This window comes from Sciurus vulgaris, assembly GCF_902686455.1.
Source record: "Sciurus vulgaris genome assembly, chromosome: 4".
Taxonomy (NCBI): Eukaryota; Metazoa; Chordata; class Mammalia; order Rodentia; family Sciuridae; genus Sciurus; species Sciurus vulgaris.
The window spans coordinates 104,438,169-104,460,440 of record NC_136464.1 but is presented as its reverse complement, the minus strand read 5'-3'; the positions used below and the strand labels follow the sequence as shown (position 1 = coordinate 104,460,440).

The 22,272-nt window shown below is 35.3% G+C and overlaps 1 protein-coding gene across 1 annotated transcript in view; it reads left to right on the top strand.

Annotated features, from left to right (window-relative positions):
* LOC306658961 (phospholipid-transporting ATPase IB-like) overlaps positions 1-22,272 on the top strand; it is a gene marked incomplete at both ends in the record, with an annotated part of 142,477 nt that overhangs the window by 85,109 nt on the left and 35,096 nt on the right. Inside the window, 4 exons of the mRNA XM_079136233.1 lie at positions 153-237; positions 1,712-1,845; positions 15,672-15,810; positions 16,093-16,157. Of these exons, the coding sequence (XP_078992359.1) occupies positions 153-237; positions 1,712-1,845; positions 15,672-15,810; positions 16,093-16,157 (423 nt within the window). The remainder of the gene's footprint in view (positions 1-152; positions 238-1,711; positions 1,846-15,671; positions 15,811-16,092; positions 16,158-22,272) is intronic.

The window sequence follows — 22,272 nt, the reverse complement described above, 5'->3', positions numbered from 1 at the left end:
TTTTTAAAACTTATTTCTTAACTCATCTGGAATTGTGGCTGCTTAAACTCCTTCACACTAATAGATTCAGCAGTAAAATTATAAAGCAGTAATTATAATGTTAACTTAAAATCTTATATAAGATGTTAATCACAGGGAATCATTTTTTATAGGATACAGTGATTCTTGAGAGACTTTCAAAAGATTCTCTGTTTGTGGAGGATACGTTAAAACATTTGGAATATTTTGCCACAGAAGGTAAGTGAAGGTTGTTCAGAATCCACTTACCTTTGAAAATGCTGTTCTTAAAGGTTGAGATTAAAACCTGAATGCACGTCACTGATGCTTTTTGGGCACACAGGTGGCATAGGGAAATCGCTTATGTGTGTGACTTTGTAATGCCTTCTGCTTGCTTGAAAGTAAATGGTTTCTCCAAGGAATCCTAAGACACCATTATTATTTCCTTTTTCTCCCTCCATTACTTTTGTGTATATGAGCAAACAGTAAGATGTGTGTTTTTACTATGTATTTCAGTATGTTTAGCTCATCATTATCTCTTTCTGCAAGCTGTGTTACCTTTTAGCTAATTGTAACTTGGCCCAAAGAGGGAGAAAAACACAAGCTTTTCCAGTATGCATTATATGTTTTTTAGTTAATTATTTCTACATAGAACTCAAAAGCCAACCCCATTGACATTTTTCTGTCATTTTCTTAATGTCTTTCTGATGGCTACTTATGATCTTTTAAGGAAACATAATTCCATGAGTGAATTTCAAGCAAGGACAACATTCAGTTAAAGCTTGGTAAAGGCCTTGAAGAGCAAGATGAAATATCATTTAAGAGTAAATCTAATAATATCTGGCAAGCTGAGGCTAACTTTGTTCTTTTAGTTTATAAGCTGCTACTTCATATAGCCATGCACTTGTCCATTCTGAAAGTATGAATGTATTTTGCAAAGCTGTACTTTGGACCTTTTATTGCTATTAAAATATAGATGTGCTATAGGCAGACTGTGCCACATAGGAACATATGGGAGCTCTATTATAATTGAACATACAACAGGAAAACAACTTCTGTGTTCTGTAGACAGTCAGTTTGTAGGGGATCCTAAAGTATATGGATGCCAAGTCAGCCTTGGCAAAGTATTATAGTGTGGTTTAAAAATTAAAAAAAAAAAAAAGAGCCCATGAAGTGGAATTTAAATTAATTTTCTGTTGTTTTGGAGATTATTTGACAGTAACTAAAAAATTAAACCTTTATTCATTCATTCATTTATTCAGCAAATAGTTAATGAATATCTATTAAGTGCCATATACTGTTCTAAGCCTCAAAGGATAATAGTGGAGCTCAAGTTCTGAAGGAATTTACAAGTAGGTAATGTTAGGTGATTCTATGTTCTATGAAGAAAAAACAGGAAAAGGGAAGTAGGGAATGATGCAGGGCTCTGTTTATAGGGTGATTTAGGCAGAGACTGAAGGAAGGAAGGGAGAACCATGTGGCTTTCCAGGGAAGGTACTTTAGGGTCAAAGGGGAGAGAAGTTGAAGACTTGCAGGGAAAGGAGCAGCAGGGATGCTACAGTGAGTAAGGACGGAGCAGAGGAAAGAAAGCAAAGCGAGCCAGGAGCAACCTGGGCAGGCCCATGTGAGGCCATCTAAAATGCTTCTGAATATATTTCCTAAATGCTCCACTTGTGCCTGGATGCTGATCGTATTCTTGCTTGGCAGGTCTGAGTGACTCTCTGTATTGCCTATACTGATTTAACTGAGAAAGAGTATCAAGATTGGTTGGAGAAGTATCAAAGAGCTAATCAGTTTTACAAGACAGAATTCAAAAAACTGGAGGAATGCTATGAGATTATTGAAAAGGTAATGTGACCCACATGTGCTCTGCATGCAAAGATAATACTGATAGAAATCCACTTGTCAGTGTTTTCATAATCTTGATGTGATTTTTAAAATGTGTTATATATTTTATAGTTAATTATGTCATACATATAATTATGTGTGAGGTTTTTTCTTTAAAAATATAAATCTGTTCTATGCTGAAATTCATAAAAAATGTATTAGAAAATATTTGTCTCTTCTGCATCATAGCTAATCACTTCAATTTTGTAATCCTTTTTATACCTTTTCCTATTTCAAAAGAAACATATTCTTTATAGAAAAATAAGCAAGAATAATAAATAATCATCTATGTTGGGATAATAAATAAGCTCTGGTATATAAGCTTCCAGTCTCTTCCTTTGGTTCATATAGATATATTTTGTATAAATTTAACATACACATATATGCACACCAGTTTTTCCCATGAATATTGGCACATTGTTTGTATATTCCTTGAGTCATGAATTTTTCATGTAATAAATTGGGAATGCTTTTCCACATCATTGAATATTTTTATATGTTCTTTTCTTTGATTACTCCATGGCATTTTGTTGTATGAATGAATATAGTTTTATTGTGAGCTCTATTGTCTGGTGGTTCCTTTTCTCCAGGGGAATGTCATGTGCCCAGGGTTGAAGAGAATCTTTCCAGGGTTATTGTGGATTTACTTCAATTAGGGCCTCAGGGATTGCACAGGTCTTGAGCCAATTTTAATTTCTTAGCTTGGAGTTCTTTGTCCTTTGGCCCCATGAACTCTGCATTTCATTCTGGAGAATTGACTCAATCATATTTAGGTTAGGGGATTTTCTCTTTTTAAAAAAATCATAGCATGTTTCAGTTCTGAATAATATTCCATTGCATGGATATGCAATTTACTTATCCATTCATATGTTTATAGATATTTGGGTAGTTTCCACTTGTGAATATTATGAATCATTCTGCTCTGAGCACTCACTGTAATCGTTAACATGGACACAGACTTCCATTATCTCTGGTAGATACCTCAGAGTAGAATTGCCAGGTCTTATGGTAACTCTATTTATAACCATTTGAGGGGTAGCTGGACTATTTTTCAAAGTGACTACACTATTGTACATTCTCACTCCCATTTATGAGCTTTACATTTTCTTCATGTTCATTAACACTTGATATTCTCTGTTATTGGTTATAACCATTTCTCGCTATGAAGTAAAATCTTATTGTGGTTTTAATTTGCATTTCTTTAAGGATCATTTCTTCATATCTTTATTTGTATATATTTGGAGAAATGTCTATTAAAAAATTTTTTTTTGGTACTGGGGATTGAACCCAGGGACACTTAACCACTGAGCCATGTCCCCAGCCCTTTTAAAAATATTTTATTTAGAGACAGGGGTCACTGAGTTGCTTACGCCTCCCTAAATTGCTGAAGCTGGCTTTGAACTCATGATCCTTCTGCCTCAATCTTCCAAGCCACTGGGATTAGCTGTGTGCCACCACACCCAGCTATTCAAATCTTTTGACATTTTTTTTTAATCAACAGATTTATTCTTAGAGCAGTTTTAAGGTTACAGGAAAAATAGAGCAGAAGGTAAAGAGTTTACATATGCTCCTTGTTCTCCCTTATCAATTTTCCCTATTTATATTGCATTATTGTGGTACATTTGTTATAATTGATGAATCAATATCAATTATTACTAAAGTTCATAGTTTACATTGGTGTTCAATCTCTGTGTTGTAGAGTTCTATGGATGTTATGGTTTAGATGTGATGTCCCCCAAAAGCTCATGTGTGAGACAATGCAAGAAGGTTTGCAGGAGAAATGATTGGGTCATAACCTTAACCTAATAAGTAAATTAATCTCTAATGGGATTAACTGAAGGCAACTGGAGGCAGGTGGGGTGTGGCTAGAGGAAGTGGTTCTTTGGGGGTGTGGGTATGAGGTATATGTTTTGTATTTGGAGAGTGGAGTCTCTCTCTGTGTGTGCTTTCTGTGAGCAGCTCACCCTGTGAGCTGCTTCCCTCTGTCACACTCTTCTGCCCATGATATTCTGCCCTATCTCAAACCCTAAGGAATGGAGCCAGCCTTCTATGAACTAAGGTCTCTGAAACCATGAGCCCTCAAATAAACTTTTCCTCTACTAAAACTGTGCTGGTCAGATCTTTCAGTCACAGCAGCAAAAAATCTGACTAAAACAATGAGTTTTGACAAATTCATAATATGTGTCCACTTTTCAATACCATGCAGAATAATTTCACTGCCCTAAAAAACGTCTGTGTATCACCTATAGTTCTTCCTTCTCCCTGAACCCCTGGAGACCTCTGATCTTTTTATCTCTTTAGACTTCTTTCACTTAGTAATGTGCTTTTAAGGATCCCCATGGATTTTTTGGTGATGTGACAGCTCATTTCTTTTTAGCACTGAATAATATTCCATTCTATGAATACAACAGTTTATCCACTCATCTATTGAAGGGCATCTTGGTAGCTTCTAAATTTTGACAATATGAATAAAGCTCTGTAAACATTTGAGTGCAGAGTTTTATAGGAGCATATGTTTTCAATTCATTTGAGTGAATACTAGGAAGTATAATTTCTAGATCATGTAATAAGACTATATTTAGTTTTATAAGAAGCCACCAAATTGTTTTCCAAAGTGGCTTTACCATTTTGTAATCTATCACCAATGAATGAGAGTTCCTGTTGCTCCATTGTCAATATCTGCTGCTGTCAGCGTTTTGGATTTTAGCCATTGTATTAGTATTTTTTTTTAATTTATTTTTATTGTAAACAAATGGGATACATCTTGTTTCATACCATTTGTGTAATCATACATTTACCTAGGTAATAATTTTTGATTCATTCTGTTATTTTTTTCCTTCCCCCCCACCCCTCCCACCCCTCTTTTCCCTCTATACAGTCCCTCCTTCCTCCATTCTTGCTTCCCTCCCACCCCGCATTATGTGTCATCATCTGCTTATCAGTGAGATCATTCATCCTTTGGTTTTTTTGAGATTGGCTTATCTCACTTAGCATGATATTCTCCAATATGATCCATTTGCATTGTAATAGTATTTAACAGTTTCTCATTTAAAGTTATAATTCCCAAATGGCATATGATATTGAGCAGATTTTTTATATGCTTATATAACATCTCTAGATGTTCTCTGGTGAGATGCCTATTCAGATCTTTTGCCTATTCTCAAACTGTGTTGTTTTCTTACTACTGAGGTTTAAATGTTCTTTGTTACAAATCCTTTATCAGATGTGTGTTCATTGCTGAGTTGCAAGAGTTCTTTAGGTGTTATGAATACAAGTCAGATAAAATTTTCAAATATTTTGTACATTTGTTTAATTATTCACTTTCTTGATGATGACCCTTGATGCCTAAAAGTTTTCAATTTTGATGAAATCTGACTTATTTTTTAATTGCATTGTTTGTGTTATAATGTCATCTGAAAAGGTTTTTCTTGTTTTTTCTTGTATGAAAAAATTTAATTATTATGAGCCAATTAATATTACAGACTTTAAACCTATTGATAGTTCTTCCTTTCCTATGTAAAACCAGATAATAAGCAGTCTATCTCAAGTATGACAGAAGACCATCGTCTGAATGAGGATAATAGTAATGTTTGCTTCCACATCTGCATACATCATTAAAGAACCAAAAAGCTCCCCATTACCCAAGGCAGCACAGTAAATTCAATCATACATTTTTTCCTGATCATGGTTGCAGTTGAAATACAACAAATATTACTTTGCCTTTCATCCATAGCACAAGCAACTTTCCCCTTATTTTTTCCTTTACCCTCAATATCCTTGTAAGGTAGTGAAGGGAGGGAGCAAGAATTTTCTATTTTGCAGATGAGAAAAGTAGGTGGGTTTTAGATTAATGGTTCTCACCCTTGGTGGCATACTGGAATCACCAGGAAGTAAGTTTTTTTTTTTTTTTTTTTTTTTTTGTCGGGGGAGTGACAGGGATTGAACTCAAGGACACTTGATCATGAGCCACATCCCCAGCCTTATTTTGTATTTTATTTAGAGACAGGGTCTCACTGAGTTGCTTAGCAACTTGCTTTTGCCACGAGACTGGCTCTGAACTTGTGATCATCCTGCCTCAGCCCCCCGAGGTGCTGGGATTATAGATTACAGGTTTGCGACATGGTGCCTGGCCAGGAAGTTTTAAAATACCCTTTATGCCAGATCAATCTCAGACCAACATCAGAGTCTTAGAATATAGGACCCAAGAATAAATTTTTTATTTTCCTATGGTAATGAAGATTGAACCCAGGGCACTCTACCACTGAGCTACATTCCCAGCACACACCCCCCACTTGCTGAGTCTGGCCTCCAACTTTCAATCCTTCTGCTTCAGCCTCCCAAGTTGTCAAGATCACAGCTGTGTGCCCCTGCACCTGGAAAGCATACATATTTTTTAAAAACACACTCCAAAGTGATTTCAAATACAGCCAAGGTTGAGAACCATTGGTTTAAGTGATTTATACTCAATCTTCAAGTGTAACTATCTTCTACTGAAATGGTCTCTCAGCAACAATGAAAAAGAGATCACCTTGAACATGGTAGGAGTTTGTTTTCATCATGTGGACAATAACTGCTGGTCCTAGTAACAAATTCATCCATTGGGTTATAAATAAAGATTCTTTATTCTCCTGATGCTCATGCTACCTATGAAACTCCATTTTACGATACTTGCAAAGGAGATATTAGGGAATTCAAATCTTTGATATAAGAATGGCTTGTTGTTAGATATTCAGGCAATTATTTGATTCTAGGTTCAATGTGCAATGAATAACCAAGTTTTTGTTTTCCAGTAAGCACCTTCAAAATTTTGTTGTAAACAAACATTTACTAACAAGACAAAATAGAAGTCATAAACAAATTTAGCAGACGCTCTCTGAATTCACAACCTGAAAATGCAACAAGTATTTAAAGGACTTTATCACTTTATAACTAGCCAATCTTCATCCTGAACCAGTTCTCTTCTTTAATCATTTAGACTTTGTCAATTGAGTTGTTCTACACCAGGGAACACCAATTTCTGTGTTAGCTATATTCTCTAATACATTTAACATATACTTTTACTCTGTACAAGGTAGTTTTTTTCTTGACATGGATATCAAAGAGAACCTTTTTTTAAAATTTATTTTTATTGTAAACAAATGGGATACATGTTGTTTCTGTTTGTACATGGAGTAACAGCATACATTTGCATATTTATAAATTTACATGGAGTAATGATGTTTGATTCATTCCATTATTTTTTTCCTTCCCCCCGACCCCTCCCACCTCTCTTTTCCCTCTATACAGTCCCTCCTTCCTCCATTCTTGTCCCACTCCCACCCCCCATTAAGTGTCATCATCCGCTTATCAGTGAGATCATTCCCCTTTTGGATTTTTGAGATTGGCTTATCTCACTTAACATGATATTCTCCAATTTCATCCATTTGCCTGCAAATGCCATAATCTTATTATTCTTTATAGCTGAGTAATATTCCATTGTATATATATACCACAGTTTCTTTATCCATTCATCAATTGAAGGGCATCTAGGTTGGTTCCATAGTGTGGCTATTGTGAATTGAGCCGCTATGAACATTGATGTGGTTGTATCTCTGTAGTATGCTGATTTTAAGTCCTTTGGGTATAGGCCAAGGAGTGGGATAGCTGGGTCAAATGGTAGGTCCATTCCAAGTTTTCTAAGGAATCTCCACACTGCTTTCCAGAGTGGCTGCACTAATTTGCAGTCCCACCAGCAATGTATGAGTGTACCTTTTCCCCCACGTCCTCTCCAACACCTATTGTTGCTTATGTTCTTGATAATCACCATTCTAATTGGGGTGAGATGGAATCCTTGTGTAGTTTTGATTTGCATTTCTCTTATTACTAAAGATGTTGAACATTTTTTCATATATCTGTTGATTGCTTGTACATCTTCTTCTGTGAAGTGTCTGTTCATTTCCTTAGCCCATTTGTTGATTGGATTATTTGTATTCTCGGTATAGAGTTTTTTGAGTTCCTTATAGATTCTGGAAATTAGTGCTCTATCTGAAGTATGAGAGGCAAAGCTATTCTCCCACTCTGTAGGCTCTCTCTTCACATTGCTGATAGTTTCCTTTGATGAGAGAAAGCTATTTAGTTTGAATCTATCCCAGTTGTTGATTCTTGCTTTTATTTCTTGTGCTATGGGAGTCCTGTTAAAGAAGTCTGATCCTAAGCCAACAAGGTGAAGATTTGGACCTACTTTTTCTTCTATAAGATGCAGGGTCTCTGGTCTGATTTCAAGGTCCTTGATCCATTGTGAGTTGAGTTTTGTGCAGGGTGAGAGATAGGGGTTTAGTTTCATTCTGTTGCATATGGATTTCCAGTTTTCCCAGCACCATTTGTTGAAGAGGCTATCTTTTCTCCATTGCATATTTTTGGCCCCTTTGTCTAGTATGAGAAAATTGTATTTATTTGGGTTTGTGTCGTGTCCTCTATTCTGTACCATTGATCTACCTGTCTATTTTGGTGCAAATACCATGCTGTTTTTGTTACTATTGCTTTGTAGTATAGTTGAAGTTCTGGTATTGCGATATCCCCTGTATCATTCTTCCTGCTAAGGATTGCTTTAGCTATTCTGGATTTCTTATTGTTCCAGATGAATTTCATGACTGCTTGCTCTATTTCTGTGAGGTACGTCATTGGGATTTTAATTGGAATTGCATTGAATCTGTATAGTACTTTTGGTAGTATGGCCATTTTGACAATATTAATTCTGCCTATCCAAGAACATGGGAGATCTTTCCATCTTCTAAGGTCTTCCTTAATTTCTTTCTTCAGTGTTTTGTAGTTTTCATTGTAGAGATCTTTTACCTCTTTGGTTAGATGGATTCCCAAGTATTTTATTTTTTTTGAGGCTATTGCAAATGGAGTTGTTTTCCTCATTTCCCTTTCAGCTGTTTCATCGCTTGCGTATAAAAATGCTGTAGACTTATGCGTGTTGATTTTATAGCCAGCTATTTTGCTGAATTCATTGATGAGGTCTAGAAGTTTTCTGGAGGAGGTTTTTGGATCCTCTAAATAGAGAATCATGTCATCCGCAAATAGTGACAGCTTAAGTTACTCTTTTCCTGTTCGTATCCCTTTAATTTCTTTAGTCTGCCTAATTGCTGTGGCTAGAGTTTCGAGGACAATGTTGAATAGAAGTGGTGGAAGAGGACATCCCTGTCTTGTTCCCGTTTTTAAAGGGAATGGTTTCAGTTTTTCTCCATTAAGAATGATGTTGGCCATGGGCTTAGCATAAATAGCCTTTACAATGTTCAGGTATGTTCCTACTATTCCTATTTTTTCTAGTGTTTTGAGCATGAAGGGGTGTTGTATTTTGTCAAATACTTTTTCTGCGTCAATTGAAATAACCATATGATTCTTATCCTTAAGTCTATTGACATGATGGATTACGTTTATTGATTTACGGATGTTAAACCATCCTTGCATTCCAGGAATGAACCCCACTTGATCGTGGTGCACAATTTTCTTAATATGTTTTTGGATACGGTTTGCCAATATTTTGTTAAGGATCTTAGCATCTATATTCATCAAGGATATTGGTCTAAAATTTTCTTTCCTTGATGTGTCTTTTCCTGGTTTGGGTATGAGGGTGATATTAGCTTCATAGAATGAGTTCGGTAGGGTACCCTCCTTTTCTATTTCCTGGAATACTTTGAGAAGTATTGGAATGAGTTCTTCTGTGAAGGTCTTGTAGAACTCGGCTCAGAATTCATCTGGTCCTGGGCTTTTCTTGGATGGTAGATTTTTAATGGCTTCTTCTATTTCACTGCTTGATATTGATCTGTTTAAATCGTGTATGTCCTCCTGGTTCAGTTTGGGAGGAGCATATGTCTCTAGAAATTTGTCAATGTCTTCGGTACTTTCTATTTTGTTGGAATACAGATTTTCAAAGTAGCTTCTCATTATGTTCTGTATCTCAGTGGTGTCTGTTGTGATATTTCCTTTTGCATCATGTATTTCAGTAATTTGAGTCCTCTCTCCTTCTCTTTGTTAGTGTGGCTAAGGGTTTATCTATTTTGTTTACTTTCTCAAAGAACCAACTTTTTGTTATGTCAATTTTTTGAATAGTTTCTTTTGTTTCAATTTCATTGATTTCAGCTCTGATTTTAATTATTTCCTGTCTTCTACTACTTTTCCTGTTATTCTGTTCTTCTTTTTCTAGGGCTTTGAGCTGTAATGTTAGGTCATTTAATTGTTGACTTTTCATTCTTTTCTGGAATGTGCTCCATGCAATGAATTTTCCTCTTAGTACCGCTTTCATAGTGTCCCAGAGATTTTGATATGTTGTATCATTATTCTCATTGATCTCTAAGAATTTTTTAATCTCCTCCCTGATGTTTTTTGTTATCCATGTTTCATTCAATAGCATATTATTTAGTCTCCAAGTGTTGGAGTAATTTCCTTTTATTACTTTGTCATTGATTTCTACTCTCAGTCCATTATGATCTGATAGAACACAAGGCAGTATCTCTATTTTTTTGCATTTCCTAAGGGCTGCTTTGTGGCATAACATATGGTCTATTTTGGAGAAGGTTCCATGTGCTGCTGAGAAGAAAGTGTATCCACTCGTTGATGGATGGAATATTCTATATATGTCTATTAAGTCTAGGTTATTGATTGTGTTATTGAGTTCTATGGTTTCTTTGGTTGGATTTTGTTTGGAAGATCTATCTAGTGGTGACAGCGGTGCATTAAAGTTGCCCAGAATTATTGTGTTGTGGTCTATGTGATTCTTGAAATTGAGAAGGATTTGTTTGATGTACAGGGATTCACCATTGTTTGGGACATAAATATTTACTATCATTATGTCTTCCTGATTTATGGTTCCCTTAAGCAGTATGAAATGTCCTTCTTTATCCCTTCTGACTAACTTTGGCTTGAAGTCCACTTTATCTGATATAAGGATGGAAACCCCCGCGTTTTTACTGGGTCCATGTGCGTGGTAGGTTTTTTCCCATCCTTTCACCTTTAGTCTGTGGATGTCTTTTTCTATGAGATGAGTCTCTTGCAGGCAACATATTGTTGGGTCTTTCTTTTTAATCCATTCTGCCAGTCTATGTCTTTTGATTGATGAGTTTAGGCCATTAACATTCAGGGTTATTATTGAGAAATGATTTGTATTCCCAGTCATTTGGCTTATTTTTGGTTTTTAAGTTGGCTTGGTTTCTCCTTTGAGTGGTTTTTCTCTAAGGTAGTTCCTCTCTTTGCTGACCTCCATTGTTGTTTTTCATTTCCTCCTCATGAAATATTTTGTTGAGAACATTCTGTAGTGTAGGCTTTCTATTTGTAAATTCTTTTAACTTTTGTTTATCATGGAAGGATTTTATTTCATCTTCAAATCTGAAGGTTAGTTTTACTGGGTCTAGGATTCTTTGTTGGCAACCATGTTCTTTCAGAGCTTGAAATATGTTGGTCTAGGCCCTTCTAGCTTTTAGAGTCTGGGTTGAGAAGTCGGCTGCTATCCGTATTGGTCTCCCCCTATATGTAATCTGATGCTTTTCTCTCGCGGCCTTCAAAATCCTATCTTTCTTTTGAATGTTAGGCATTTTCAGTATAATGTGCCTTGGTGTGGATCTGTTGTGATTCTGTGCATTTGGTGTTCTGTAAGCCTCTTGTATTTGATTTTCCATTTCATTCTTCAGGTTTGGGAAATTTTCTGATATTATTTCATTGAATAGGTTGTTCAGTCCTTTGGTTTGTATCTCTGTGCCTTCCTCAATCCCAATAATTCTTAAATTTGGTCTGTTCATGATGTTCCATAGTTCTTGGAGATTCTGTTCATGATTTCTTACCATCTTCTCTGTTTGGGCAACTTTATTTTCAAGATTAAATATTTTGTCTTCATTGTCTGAGGTTCTGTCTTCCAAGTGGTCTAGTCTGTTGGTGATGCTTTCCATTGAGTTTTTTATTTGGTTTATTGTCTCCTTCATTTCAAGGATTTCCATTTGGGTTTTTTTGAGACTCTCTATCTCTTTGTTGAAATGATCTTTTGCTTCCTGCAGGTGCTCTTTCAGCTTATTGGTATTATCATTCATTGCCTGCATTTGCTCTCTTATCTCATCCTTTGCTTCACGAATCATCTTAATCATGTATAATCTGAAGTCCTTTTCTGATATTTCTTCTAACATACTGTCATTGGATTCTATTACTATAGAATCTAGATTTGTTTGGATCATTTTCTTCCCTTGTTTTTTCATGTTGTTCATGTATCTTCCCCTCTAGCGCTGCAGATCTGGGGTATTGCAGATTTCCCCCTGTAGGCTTATAGTGGCCCTATAGGTTTCCAAAACCCTTTCTTTAAGGGGGATCAATATTAGCAGTGCCCAAATCAGACACTATGCAATCCTAGACCAAATAGCCCCTATGGGGACAATAACATCATGTAAATAAAGGAGAAAGCTACTCTGAGGGAACAGGTAAACAGAAGGAAAAGAAAGCAAGAAACACAAAGAAATAAAAACTTAAATAATTTTTTTTAAAAAAGGAGCAAAAAGAAAATCTACTGTATAATAGTCATATACTAATGAAACCTCCTAGTGTTCAGTAGCCTGATGTATAAGAGGTACCTGAGAATGAGCTTCAAGCCTCCAGCAGACGTCTCAGGATGGGATTTACCCCACCGGAAGATTGGAGCTACGGCTTCCAGGATTATCCAAGATGGCTGCTCTGGCTTCCAAATATGTTGGCAAATGGGGAGCTGCAGCTCAAGGTTGGACGTGGTCAGCTGGAGGTCCTGGAGAATAGGATGCAGTTGGTCCAGCAGTGGTCCTGGAGGTCGGGTGTGTTTGGTGTGGTTGTGGGATCCAGGAGGCCGGGTGCAATCAGTTGGTCTGGGTTCCCGGTGATAGGGCACAGTCAGTTGGTCTGGGGGTCCTGGCGGCAGGGAGCAGTCAGTTGATGTGAGGGCCCCAGAGGCAGGGAGTGATTGGTTGGGCTGAGGGATCCTGGAGACGGGACTCAGTCAGTCAGGCCAGGGGTCCTACAGGTCCTGGCTGTTGTCTCAAAATGGCGGCAGCCATGTGTAATCAAACCTGCAGGTACTGTAACAGTGAACTTCCAGGCAGCAGCAGGCAGCTGGTTCTCCACTGGCGGTCTGCGGTCAATCTGCTGGCAGCTGTCGGACGATCGGGAGGTGAACCTCGAGCGTTGGGTGATGGATAGAGGTAAGGGAGGTGATAAACAGGCGAGAGGCAGGCAAATGGCAGATGATAGATGCCTGACAGTGAGCAGTCTGCTCTCAAAAAAGGCATTGATGTGCTGGCAGATTGCAGGTGATCACAGCAGACAAATGGGGTAAAGAGCAGGGGATCGATAAGTAGCAAAAACTGCCTCACCGAGAAACAGATATCCTCTGCTTGAATCCGGCATTGAGGAGTGACAAGGAACGCAGCCTCCCTCTAGACTGCCATCTTGGATCCTCTCCCAAAGAGAACCTTTAACAAATTTCATCTAAAAAGGTTTTTTCTAGACCGATGTCAAAAAAATTTCAATATTTTCTTTTAACTGTTTTATATTTTAAGTTCTTATTTTTAGGTAGTTGGTACTTTTTAGTTAATTTTTACATCTGGTGTGAGGTAATAATTTAACTTTATTCTTATGTTGGTAGATATCCAGTTTCCCAACATCACTTCTTAAGGAAACTATTTGCACATTGAATTGTTTTGATATCCTTAATTGAAATCAGTTGACTGTAGTCTCAGAGGTTTCTTTCCATACTCTTGCTTCCATTCCATTGATCTATGTCTGTTTTTATGCCACTACCACACTGTCTTGATTACTTTTTCTAGAGGATTTTTCATAGTTTTCTATATAAACAGTAAGTCATCTGTGAATAGAGATAGTGTTCTTCTAACTTTTCATTTTGGATACCTTTATTTCTTTTTCTTATTTAATTTGTGGCTAGAACTTCTAGGAAGACATGAATAGAGGTTGTGAAGACAGACATGCAGAAATTCTCATTTTGCTCATGATCTTAGGGGGAAATCATTCTGTTCTTCTCCATTAAGTATGATGGTGACTGTGGCTTATATGAGGTTAAGGAAGTTTCATCCTGTTTCTAGTTAAGTGTTTTTATCCAAGAAAAGATGTAAAGTGTTCATTTTAAATTTATGTTCTATACCTGGAATAATACATCATTTCTGAAAATATTTCCTTCCAGTTGTGGGACATTAAAATTCAAGGTTTTAATATAGAAACATTGTGAAAATATTGTAGCAGAAAGGACACAAAAACAGAATAATGTGCATAGATGCCTAGTAGGATTAATTTGATTTGAATATTTAGCATTTATAAAATTCAACTTGTCAATAAGACTAAGTTAAAGTTTTAATTTATTGTTTATACATGCAAATGTTTCAATTAAATTATTTCAGTTCTGATTATCAGCATAGAATCAGCTTGTCATATATCTTAATTTCACTTTACAACAGATAGCAATGCCATATACTCTTAAACTCAGATTGTTCTGGCTTCTGAGAAACATACTCAGACTGTCTTAGGTTATCGGGTCAATCTCCTGTGTTCTGTCTGCTATCAAATTTATGACTCCCTCCAGTGATAGAGAAATAATTCACAGTAGAAACAAAACTATTAAAAAATCATTAAAATTTGAACTAAATTTTGAACATTTAATGAGTAAGAACTCACAGAAAAACAAGATGTTTTTATTTAAAGACAAAACAAAGAACCTAAATAAAAAGGTAAGTATGCATAATAAATATGGAGAAAAACCTAGTATAATACAAGTGAAACTTTGCATTGCAGGGATTCATTAAACTCCCAACAGGATTTTCCCAGAACTTGACCAGCTTGTCCTCAAATTGGTATAGACGTCAAAGTAGACTTAGAATTATCAAGATAATTTTTGGAGACTAATAGTATAGAGAAGGAATTTATCTGACTGAAACCAGGTGTGGTGGCCCATGATGCCTCTAATCCCAGAGATTCAGGAAGCTAAGGCAGGAGGATGGAAAGTTCAAGGCCAGGCTTAGGCAATTAGTGAGGCTGTAAGGAACTTAGTGAGACCCTGGTTCATAATAAAAAATAAAGTGGACTGGAGATGTGGTTCATCAGTAAAGGACCTCTGAGTTCAATCTCTAGTACCAAAGATTTATCTTCAAGCAATAATAATTAACATAATTGGTTATATTTACTGTCTGTTTATAAACCACTAAACATTATTCCAATCCTTTACAAATGTTTACTAATTAATTCTGTGAATAATAGAATTTCCCCCCATGTCTGCATCTTATAAATCAGGAAACTGAGTCACAGAAAGTTTAAGTAATTTGCTTATGATCATTCACCTAGTAACTTACACAGTTGAGACATGAATCCAAGAGCCTGTGTTCTTAACCATCATGTTGCACTGCCTCATGGTGTGCTAAATTAGAACAATGGTAAGAATAGGGAAAATGTCTCTGCATATGTGGGACTTGGCATAATAAATTGTTTGCATATATTTTGCCCAAATTTGTTCTCTCTCTTCCATCTTAAAAATTTTAATCTTTGCCAGGCACCATGGTACATGCCTGTCATCCTAGTGGCTCAGGAGGCTGAGGCAGGAGAATCTCGCATTCAAAGCCAGCCTGAGCAAAAGTGAGGCACTAACAAACTCAGTGAGACCCTGTTTCTTAATAAAATGCAAAATAGTGCTGGGATGTGGCTCAGTGGTTGAGTGCCCTTGAGTTTAATCCCCAGTACCCCGAGCCCCAAATTTTAATCTTTAATTAGTAATTAAAAAACTTTCAACAAACATTTAGGAATTTCTGCTGCTTGGAGCCACAGCCATAGAAGATCGTCTTCAAGCAAATGTTCCAGAAACTATATCAACTCTACTAAGAGCAAACATAAAAATATGGGTCTTGACAGGAGATAAACAAGAAACTGCAGTTAACATAGGTAACTTTTTTTAAATAAAAATTTATGTACATACATTCAAGACTGTTCCAGTATTACTATGTATGGCTGAGATTCTTTCAAATCATTGTTTTATGTCTTTGGGAAAATGGAGTGCAATAGAGCCTTGTCATTACATGGCAGAGAATTTGAACCAACTAAGCAAAGCAAACTGTTCTCATTCACATTCTTGAAATTTATAATGAACACTAGTAACATGAACAATATATAGTTTAATATTCCTTTCCTTTAAAACTTCAAATTATATTATTTCTCTCTTTGTAGCATTTTCCTGCAAACTGATATCAGGTACCACTCCCCGTATTTATTTGAATGCAAGTTCATTTGAGGTAAGTGATTTTTTAAAAAGTATACATAATATGAGTGCAACCCACATGTTACTAGGGGTTTTATCTACCTCCTCAAAATCTACTTGAGATTGCCTAAAGTTAAAGTCAAAACTCCCTTTAACTATGCAGCTAAGAGCTCCCTTGGAAAGTCCTGGTTTTCCCAAAAATATTTTTCCAAGAATCTGCAAATTCTACTGGATTTTTGCTATAGGTCATCTCAGTTATTTTCTGTTAGATATATTTTTTGCCTTATAATTTTTTGCTTAAACTGACTTTTAAAGAATTTTAAGTAGACTTCATTTATTCCTTCTCTAACACTCTTTAAAACAAATATAACTCTGAATTTTCTGACATACTTTTCTTCTCTGTAGAAAAACTTTAAAAATGTTTCTCATATTGCAGGTCTGCTGGTGATAAATTCCTTCAGTTTTTGTTTGTCCAAGAAAGTCTTGATTTTTGTTTCATTTTTGAAGGAGAATTTCACTGGATATAGAATTCTAGGTTGGTGTTTCTTGTTTGAATACTTTAAATGCTTTAATCCACTCTCTTCTTGACTGCATAACTTCTGATGAGAAGTCTGTTATAATTCTTGTTTGTTTTTCCTTAGATAAGATTTTTTTTCCCCTCCTCTTCTAACATCTTTCAAGACCTCCTTTTGTCTTTGGTTCTCTGAAGTTTGGATTTGTTACAACCTAGGTGTAGATTTTTTGAGTATTTATCTGAACTTCTTGGTCTGTGGTTTCGTGTCTGCCTTTAACTTTGGGAAGTTCTTGACTATTATTACTTAAACTTTTCTTCTTCTCTGTTTTCTGTTTTCTTTTCTTAAATTTCAATTACCTCTATGTCACAACTTTGAAAAAATTGTCTCAAAGTCTCTTTATTTGACTCTCTTTCTGTCCATTTCTTTTTCCTCTTTGTATTCCAGTTCTGGAGGTTTCCACTGATGTGTCTGCAAGGTTAGTAATTTTTTCCTTGTCTGTGTCCTGTCTACTGATGAGCTGGTTAAAAGAAATCTTTATTTCCATTTTAATGTCTTTTAATTTGTAGCATTTCCTTCTTATTCTTCCTTAGAGAAAGGATTCTTTCTGCTTATTTTGCCTTTCTGTTACTTTATGTTTTCTACTTTTTGATTAGTCATTAGCATATCAATTATAGTTGTTTTAAATTCACTGCCTGACATTTCCAAAGTTTGCATTGATTTCAATTGGATTCTTATGCTTGCTTTGTCTCTCAGATGGTGTTTTTTCTTACCTTTTAGAATGCCTTGTTAAAAGCTGAACATGATGTATTTGGCAATAGGAAGAGAGGCTAAGACCCTTAACATGAAGTTTTATCTGTCTAGGAGTGATTAATGTTCCATGCCCTCTCCCAGTAGCCTTACCCTCTAGGAATTCTCAGATGTCCAACTACCTAGAAGCTGTCTGAAATAAATCTTTTTGGGTATTTATGGAAGTTTCATCATATAGATGGTTGATTAAATCACTGGTCATTGGCCATCGTCTTAACCATCAATCCTTTCCTCCTCCCCTGAGGTTGTCAGGACAGTGCTGAAAGACCCAACCCTCTGGTCATGCCTTGATCTTTCACGTTATCATCTCCCACCCTGCCTCCAGCCACCAGTATCTCATTAGTGTACAAAAAGACAGTTTTAGCACTCTAGAGATTCTAAGAGTTTCAGGAGCTATATGACAGAAAATGGAGAGGAAGCCCAAATGTATATTTCACTTTCATGAAGAAGATTGGTGTTTTGTTGATTTTTTTTCTTTATAATGTCTTTTTCTAGTTTTGGAATAAAGGTAATGCTGGCTTTATGAAGTCTGTTGGGAAAATAGTTTCTCATTATTTCTCCAGAAATTTGTGTAAGACTGGTATCTTTTTCTTCCTCAAGTAGTTGCTAGAATTCATCAGTGAAATCATCTGCATTTAGAGTTTTATTTCAGAGAAGTTTTTTAATAATGAATTTAATTTATTTGACATAAATGAGCTATTTAAGAGATGCATTTCCTTTTAAATGAACTGTGGCAAATGTGGCCTTCAAGGAATTTGTCCATTTCTTTGAAATTGTTGAATTTATTGCCATAAATTTCTTCACAATATTTCTTACTATCCTTTAATTATCTATAGGCTTATTGGGATGATTCCTTCGAATTCTTGACACCAAACATTCGTGTTATCTTGTTCTAGTCAGGATAGGTACAGTTTTAGCAATTTTATTGATTGTTTCAAAGAACCTGATTTTATTTTGTTGATTTGCTGTTTCCTTTCCATGTCATTATTATTCCAATCTTTATTCTATTTTTCTTTCCTTCTGCTTACCTTGTGTTTAATTTTTTCTTCTAGTGTTTTGTGATGTGAAACTCAAATGTGGCTTTTGTTTTTCATATTCTGATGCTTTGACATCTGGGACTTTGATGATCCTGGAGGGACTTCTCCTTACCCCACACTATTATTCCATTTCTAGAAGTAGTAAACAACTCTCCCTTAAGCATAGCTTTCATTTGCAAACCAACCCATCCAGAGCCTGTATCTCTATTACCTCTAGCAGACTATCACGTTATGGGCCACTATTTATCTGTCCTAATACCCCAGCACTAGAAGAAGGCACCCTTTTAGCCCAAAACCCACTAAAAGTACTTAGCCATTTAGACCTGCCAGTCCTTAGTCTGCTCATCCTACTTTGCCTGTTCTGAAATTCCCTGGAATTAATAATCCATTATATTATCTGTCTCAGTGAACATAACATATACACTTGAATGTAATATGTATTTTCTAGTCATTGTGTATAGTAAATACCAATCAAATCAAGGTGGTTGAGAGTATTATTATAATTAATGGTGTCCTTATGTTATCTGTTTTGTGTTCTACTCGTGATGTCCCGGCATACCATATGTAGGACATGTTAAATTTAACAACAAATATACCACTTATGGTGACTTGTTGCTCAACTTAAGTTTTTATAGGTGCCTTACATATGGAACACTGAGACACAATGGGTTAAATGTATCCCTTTATGGAAATATGTAGTTTGATCTTGCTTTTCTTTTAAGTTCTGACAATCACTGCCTTTAGATTATAATAGATAACCCATTAGTAGTGTAACTATTAATTACATCAGATTTAGGCCTAATATGTTGTTCCTGGTTTTCTCTTTGTCTTCCCTGTTTCTGTTTCTCTGTTCTTTCCTTCCTGACTTTTTTGGGATAAGTGACAGTTGTGCGAACAGTTTTTAGTATTCTATTTTAATCCACCAATTAACTTTTAGGCAAATGTTTTTCATTATTATTCTTTGTGGTTGCTGTAGAGATTGTGACATAGATCCTTACCTTTTCATATTATAGTTAAAATTAATAGAGTAATGCTTCATGTAAAAAGTAGAAAAGCTTATAACCATGTAAATTTATTTCACATTGCTTACTGACCTTTTTGTTATTTTCATATATACTTACCTAAATGTCATAATTCTCATAAATCATGGACATAATTTTTGCTTATACAGTTATACATGTTTGAAAGAAATTTAGATAAAGTAATATATTATACTTGACTTAGAGATTTATGTTTCCTGATGCTCTTCATTTATTCCTGAAGATCCAAGCTTCCTTCTAGCATCATGTGATGCTTTTTTTTTTTTTTAATGGGAATTTAACCCAGGGGCACTTTACCACTGAGATACATCCCCAGCCTTTTTTTTTTTTTTTTTTTTTTTTTATGAGACAGGGTCTCACTAAGTTGCCTAGCGCCTTTCTAAATTGCTGAGGCTGGCTTTTAACTTGTGATCCTCCTGCCTCAGCCTCCTCAACTGCTGGGATTAGAGGTGTGCACCAACATGGTCTTGTTCAGGTGATAAATTTTCTTTAGCATTTTTTGTAGACTTAGACTGCAGAGAGTATATTTGTTTTTTCTTTATTTGGAAATATCTGTATTTCCATTCACTCTTGAGAAGTGTATTGTTTTTTGTTTGTTTGTTTGAACCCAGGGTCTGTGCATGGTAGACAAGCTTGTCTACCACTAAGCAACACTCCAGTCCTCAATTCCCTTTAACCTTAAAAAATATTTTCAAGAATTCTTGTTTGAATTTTTATTTTAGTTCTTTAAATTTATTGTTCAGTTGTCTTCTGGTTTCCATGATTTCTGAAGGAAGTCTAGAGTCATTGGAATAGTTACTCCCCTTGATGTAATGAGTATTATTCTCTGACTGTTTTCAAATATCTATCTTTGTCATTTGGTTTAAATCAGTATGAGATAGATATACGTAGGGATTTTTTCCTAACCGTTCTTTTGGGTTTCACTAAGCTTATTAAATTTATAAATTTATGTTTTTCACTGAACTTCTGGTCATCATTTCTTCAAGTATTTTTTCTGGGGCTTAAATTACTTAGAGGTTAGATCATGGGATTTTTTCCCCTTGTAAATTCCTGTATCTCTGTCCATCTTTTGTCTTTTCTATTTGTATTGGACAGTTTCATTCATCTACCTTAAGTTCACTGGCTCATGTCCTTTCTATTTTGCTAGTAAGCCAATTTGTCAATTATTTTATATCAGCTATTTTTTAGTTCTAAAACTTACATTTTCTATTTCTTTGCAAAGATTTCTAATTTTTTAATTCTCTAAGAACATAATTATGATGGCTTCTTTAAAGCATTTGATAATTTTGACATCTGGGTTAATTTTGAAGTTAGCTTTTGTTTCTCATCTAGAGCTTCTCCTATTTGTTCTTATGTTGAGTAATTTGGAGTTGAATCCTAAACATTGTGAATGCTGTGTTGCGGTGACTCTAGAAGCTTACACTGGAGTATTACAATTTCACCAAACTGCAAACTACTGCAATGTCTGTCAGTAGGAAACAAATTAGTATAATGGAATGTCCTATAGCAATTAAAATAACTATTATCAATAAATTACATAGCAGCCCAGATGAATCTGTGAAAGGGTATGTTGAGTGAAGAAAGCCAAACACAAAAGTACGTTTTGATTATTTGATTTACATGTAGTTTAAGGACAGAGAAGACAAAACAAGAGAGAGAAATCAGAGAAGTGGTCCTTTCTAGGTGCAGGTGTCTCACTGCAAAAGGGTATGCAGAACATTCTAAAGCCCTGTAAATGTTCTATACATTTATCTGGGTGATAATTACATAGGTGTATATATATTTAAAAGTTCATTAATCTGCTCCTTTTGATTTGTGTGTTTCACTGCCTACTATATCTCAATATTCAGCATAAGCATTTACAAGGAAGTATAATTTTTCTTTATCTTCCAGTTTAGTTTGCATATATTTTGTGTGGAGAATTTATAATATTAACAAAGATCTAGGAATATAATATGAAATGGAACTTTACACGGTTTATAAAGATCCCTCCATTATTAAATAATAGATGAAGGCCAAATTATAGTTTTTAATTTTTCCAAATTATACACACCAAAGGAAACTAATATTGATGTTTAAATTCATGTTTACCAAGTTTTTAAATATTTTGGTTTCAGTTGCATGAGTAATTATAATTAGTTGCATGAATTAGAATTTTCTAGAATCTAATATTGCTGGTGCATCTTACTTTGGAAAGCACTATTTCACTTAAATATTGTGTTTTATACAATGATTCTGGTACTTTAACTCTCTAAACTTTTCTTAAGTTCCTGAAACTTTAAACCTTTTTATTTTCAAAATTGCTTTCTAAATAATCATTATTTAATGGTGTACACACTTTTTTTTATATAATGGAAGCTCACATGTAATTTTCTCATATAATGTGCTCCAAATTACCAAAACTTTATCACTTTTAACCCATGTATATGAATTTTGCATAATTAATTTCAGCAAGTCACTCAGGTTAGCTATATTCTAGATGAACCATATTGGAAGAATTGTCTTAACCTCAATTAACATTGTCAGCAGAAGCACTGGTAGGGAGAAACAGTTTTCACTGCTCAAAATTAGTTTTTCTAAGCAATTGTAAGATTTAAGACAACATAATAATTAGAATTGCATCAAGTCTTGAGTTCAGTAATCCAAGTAAACATGCCAAGTTATTAAAATCAAGAAAAACAATTTTGGCAGATCCTTTTATGGGGACAGAACAATTGCAATCTCTTGAAAGCATTGATGGAATAGTCAGT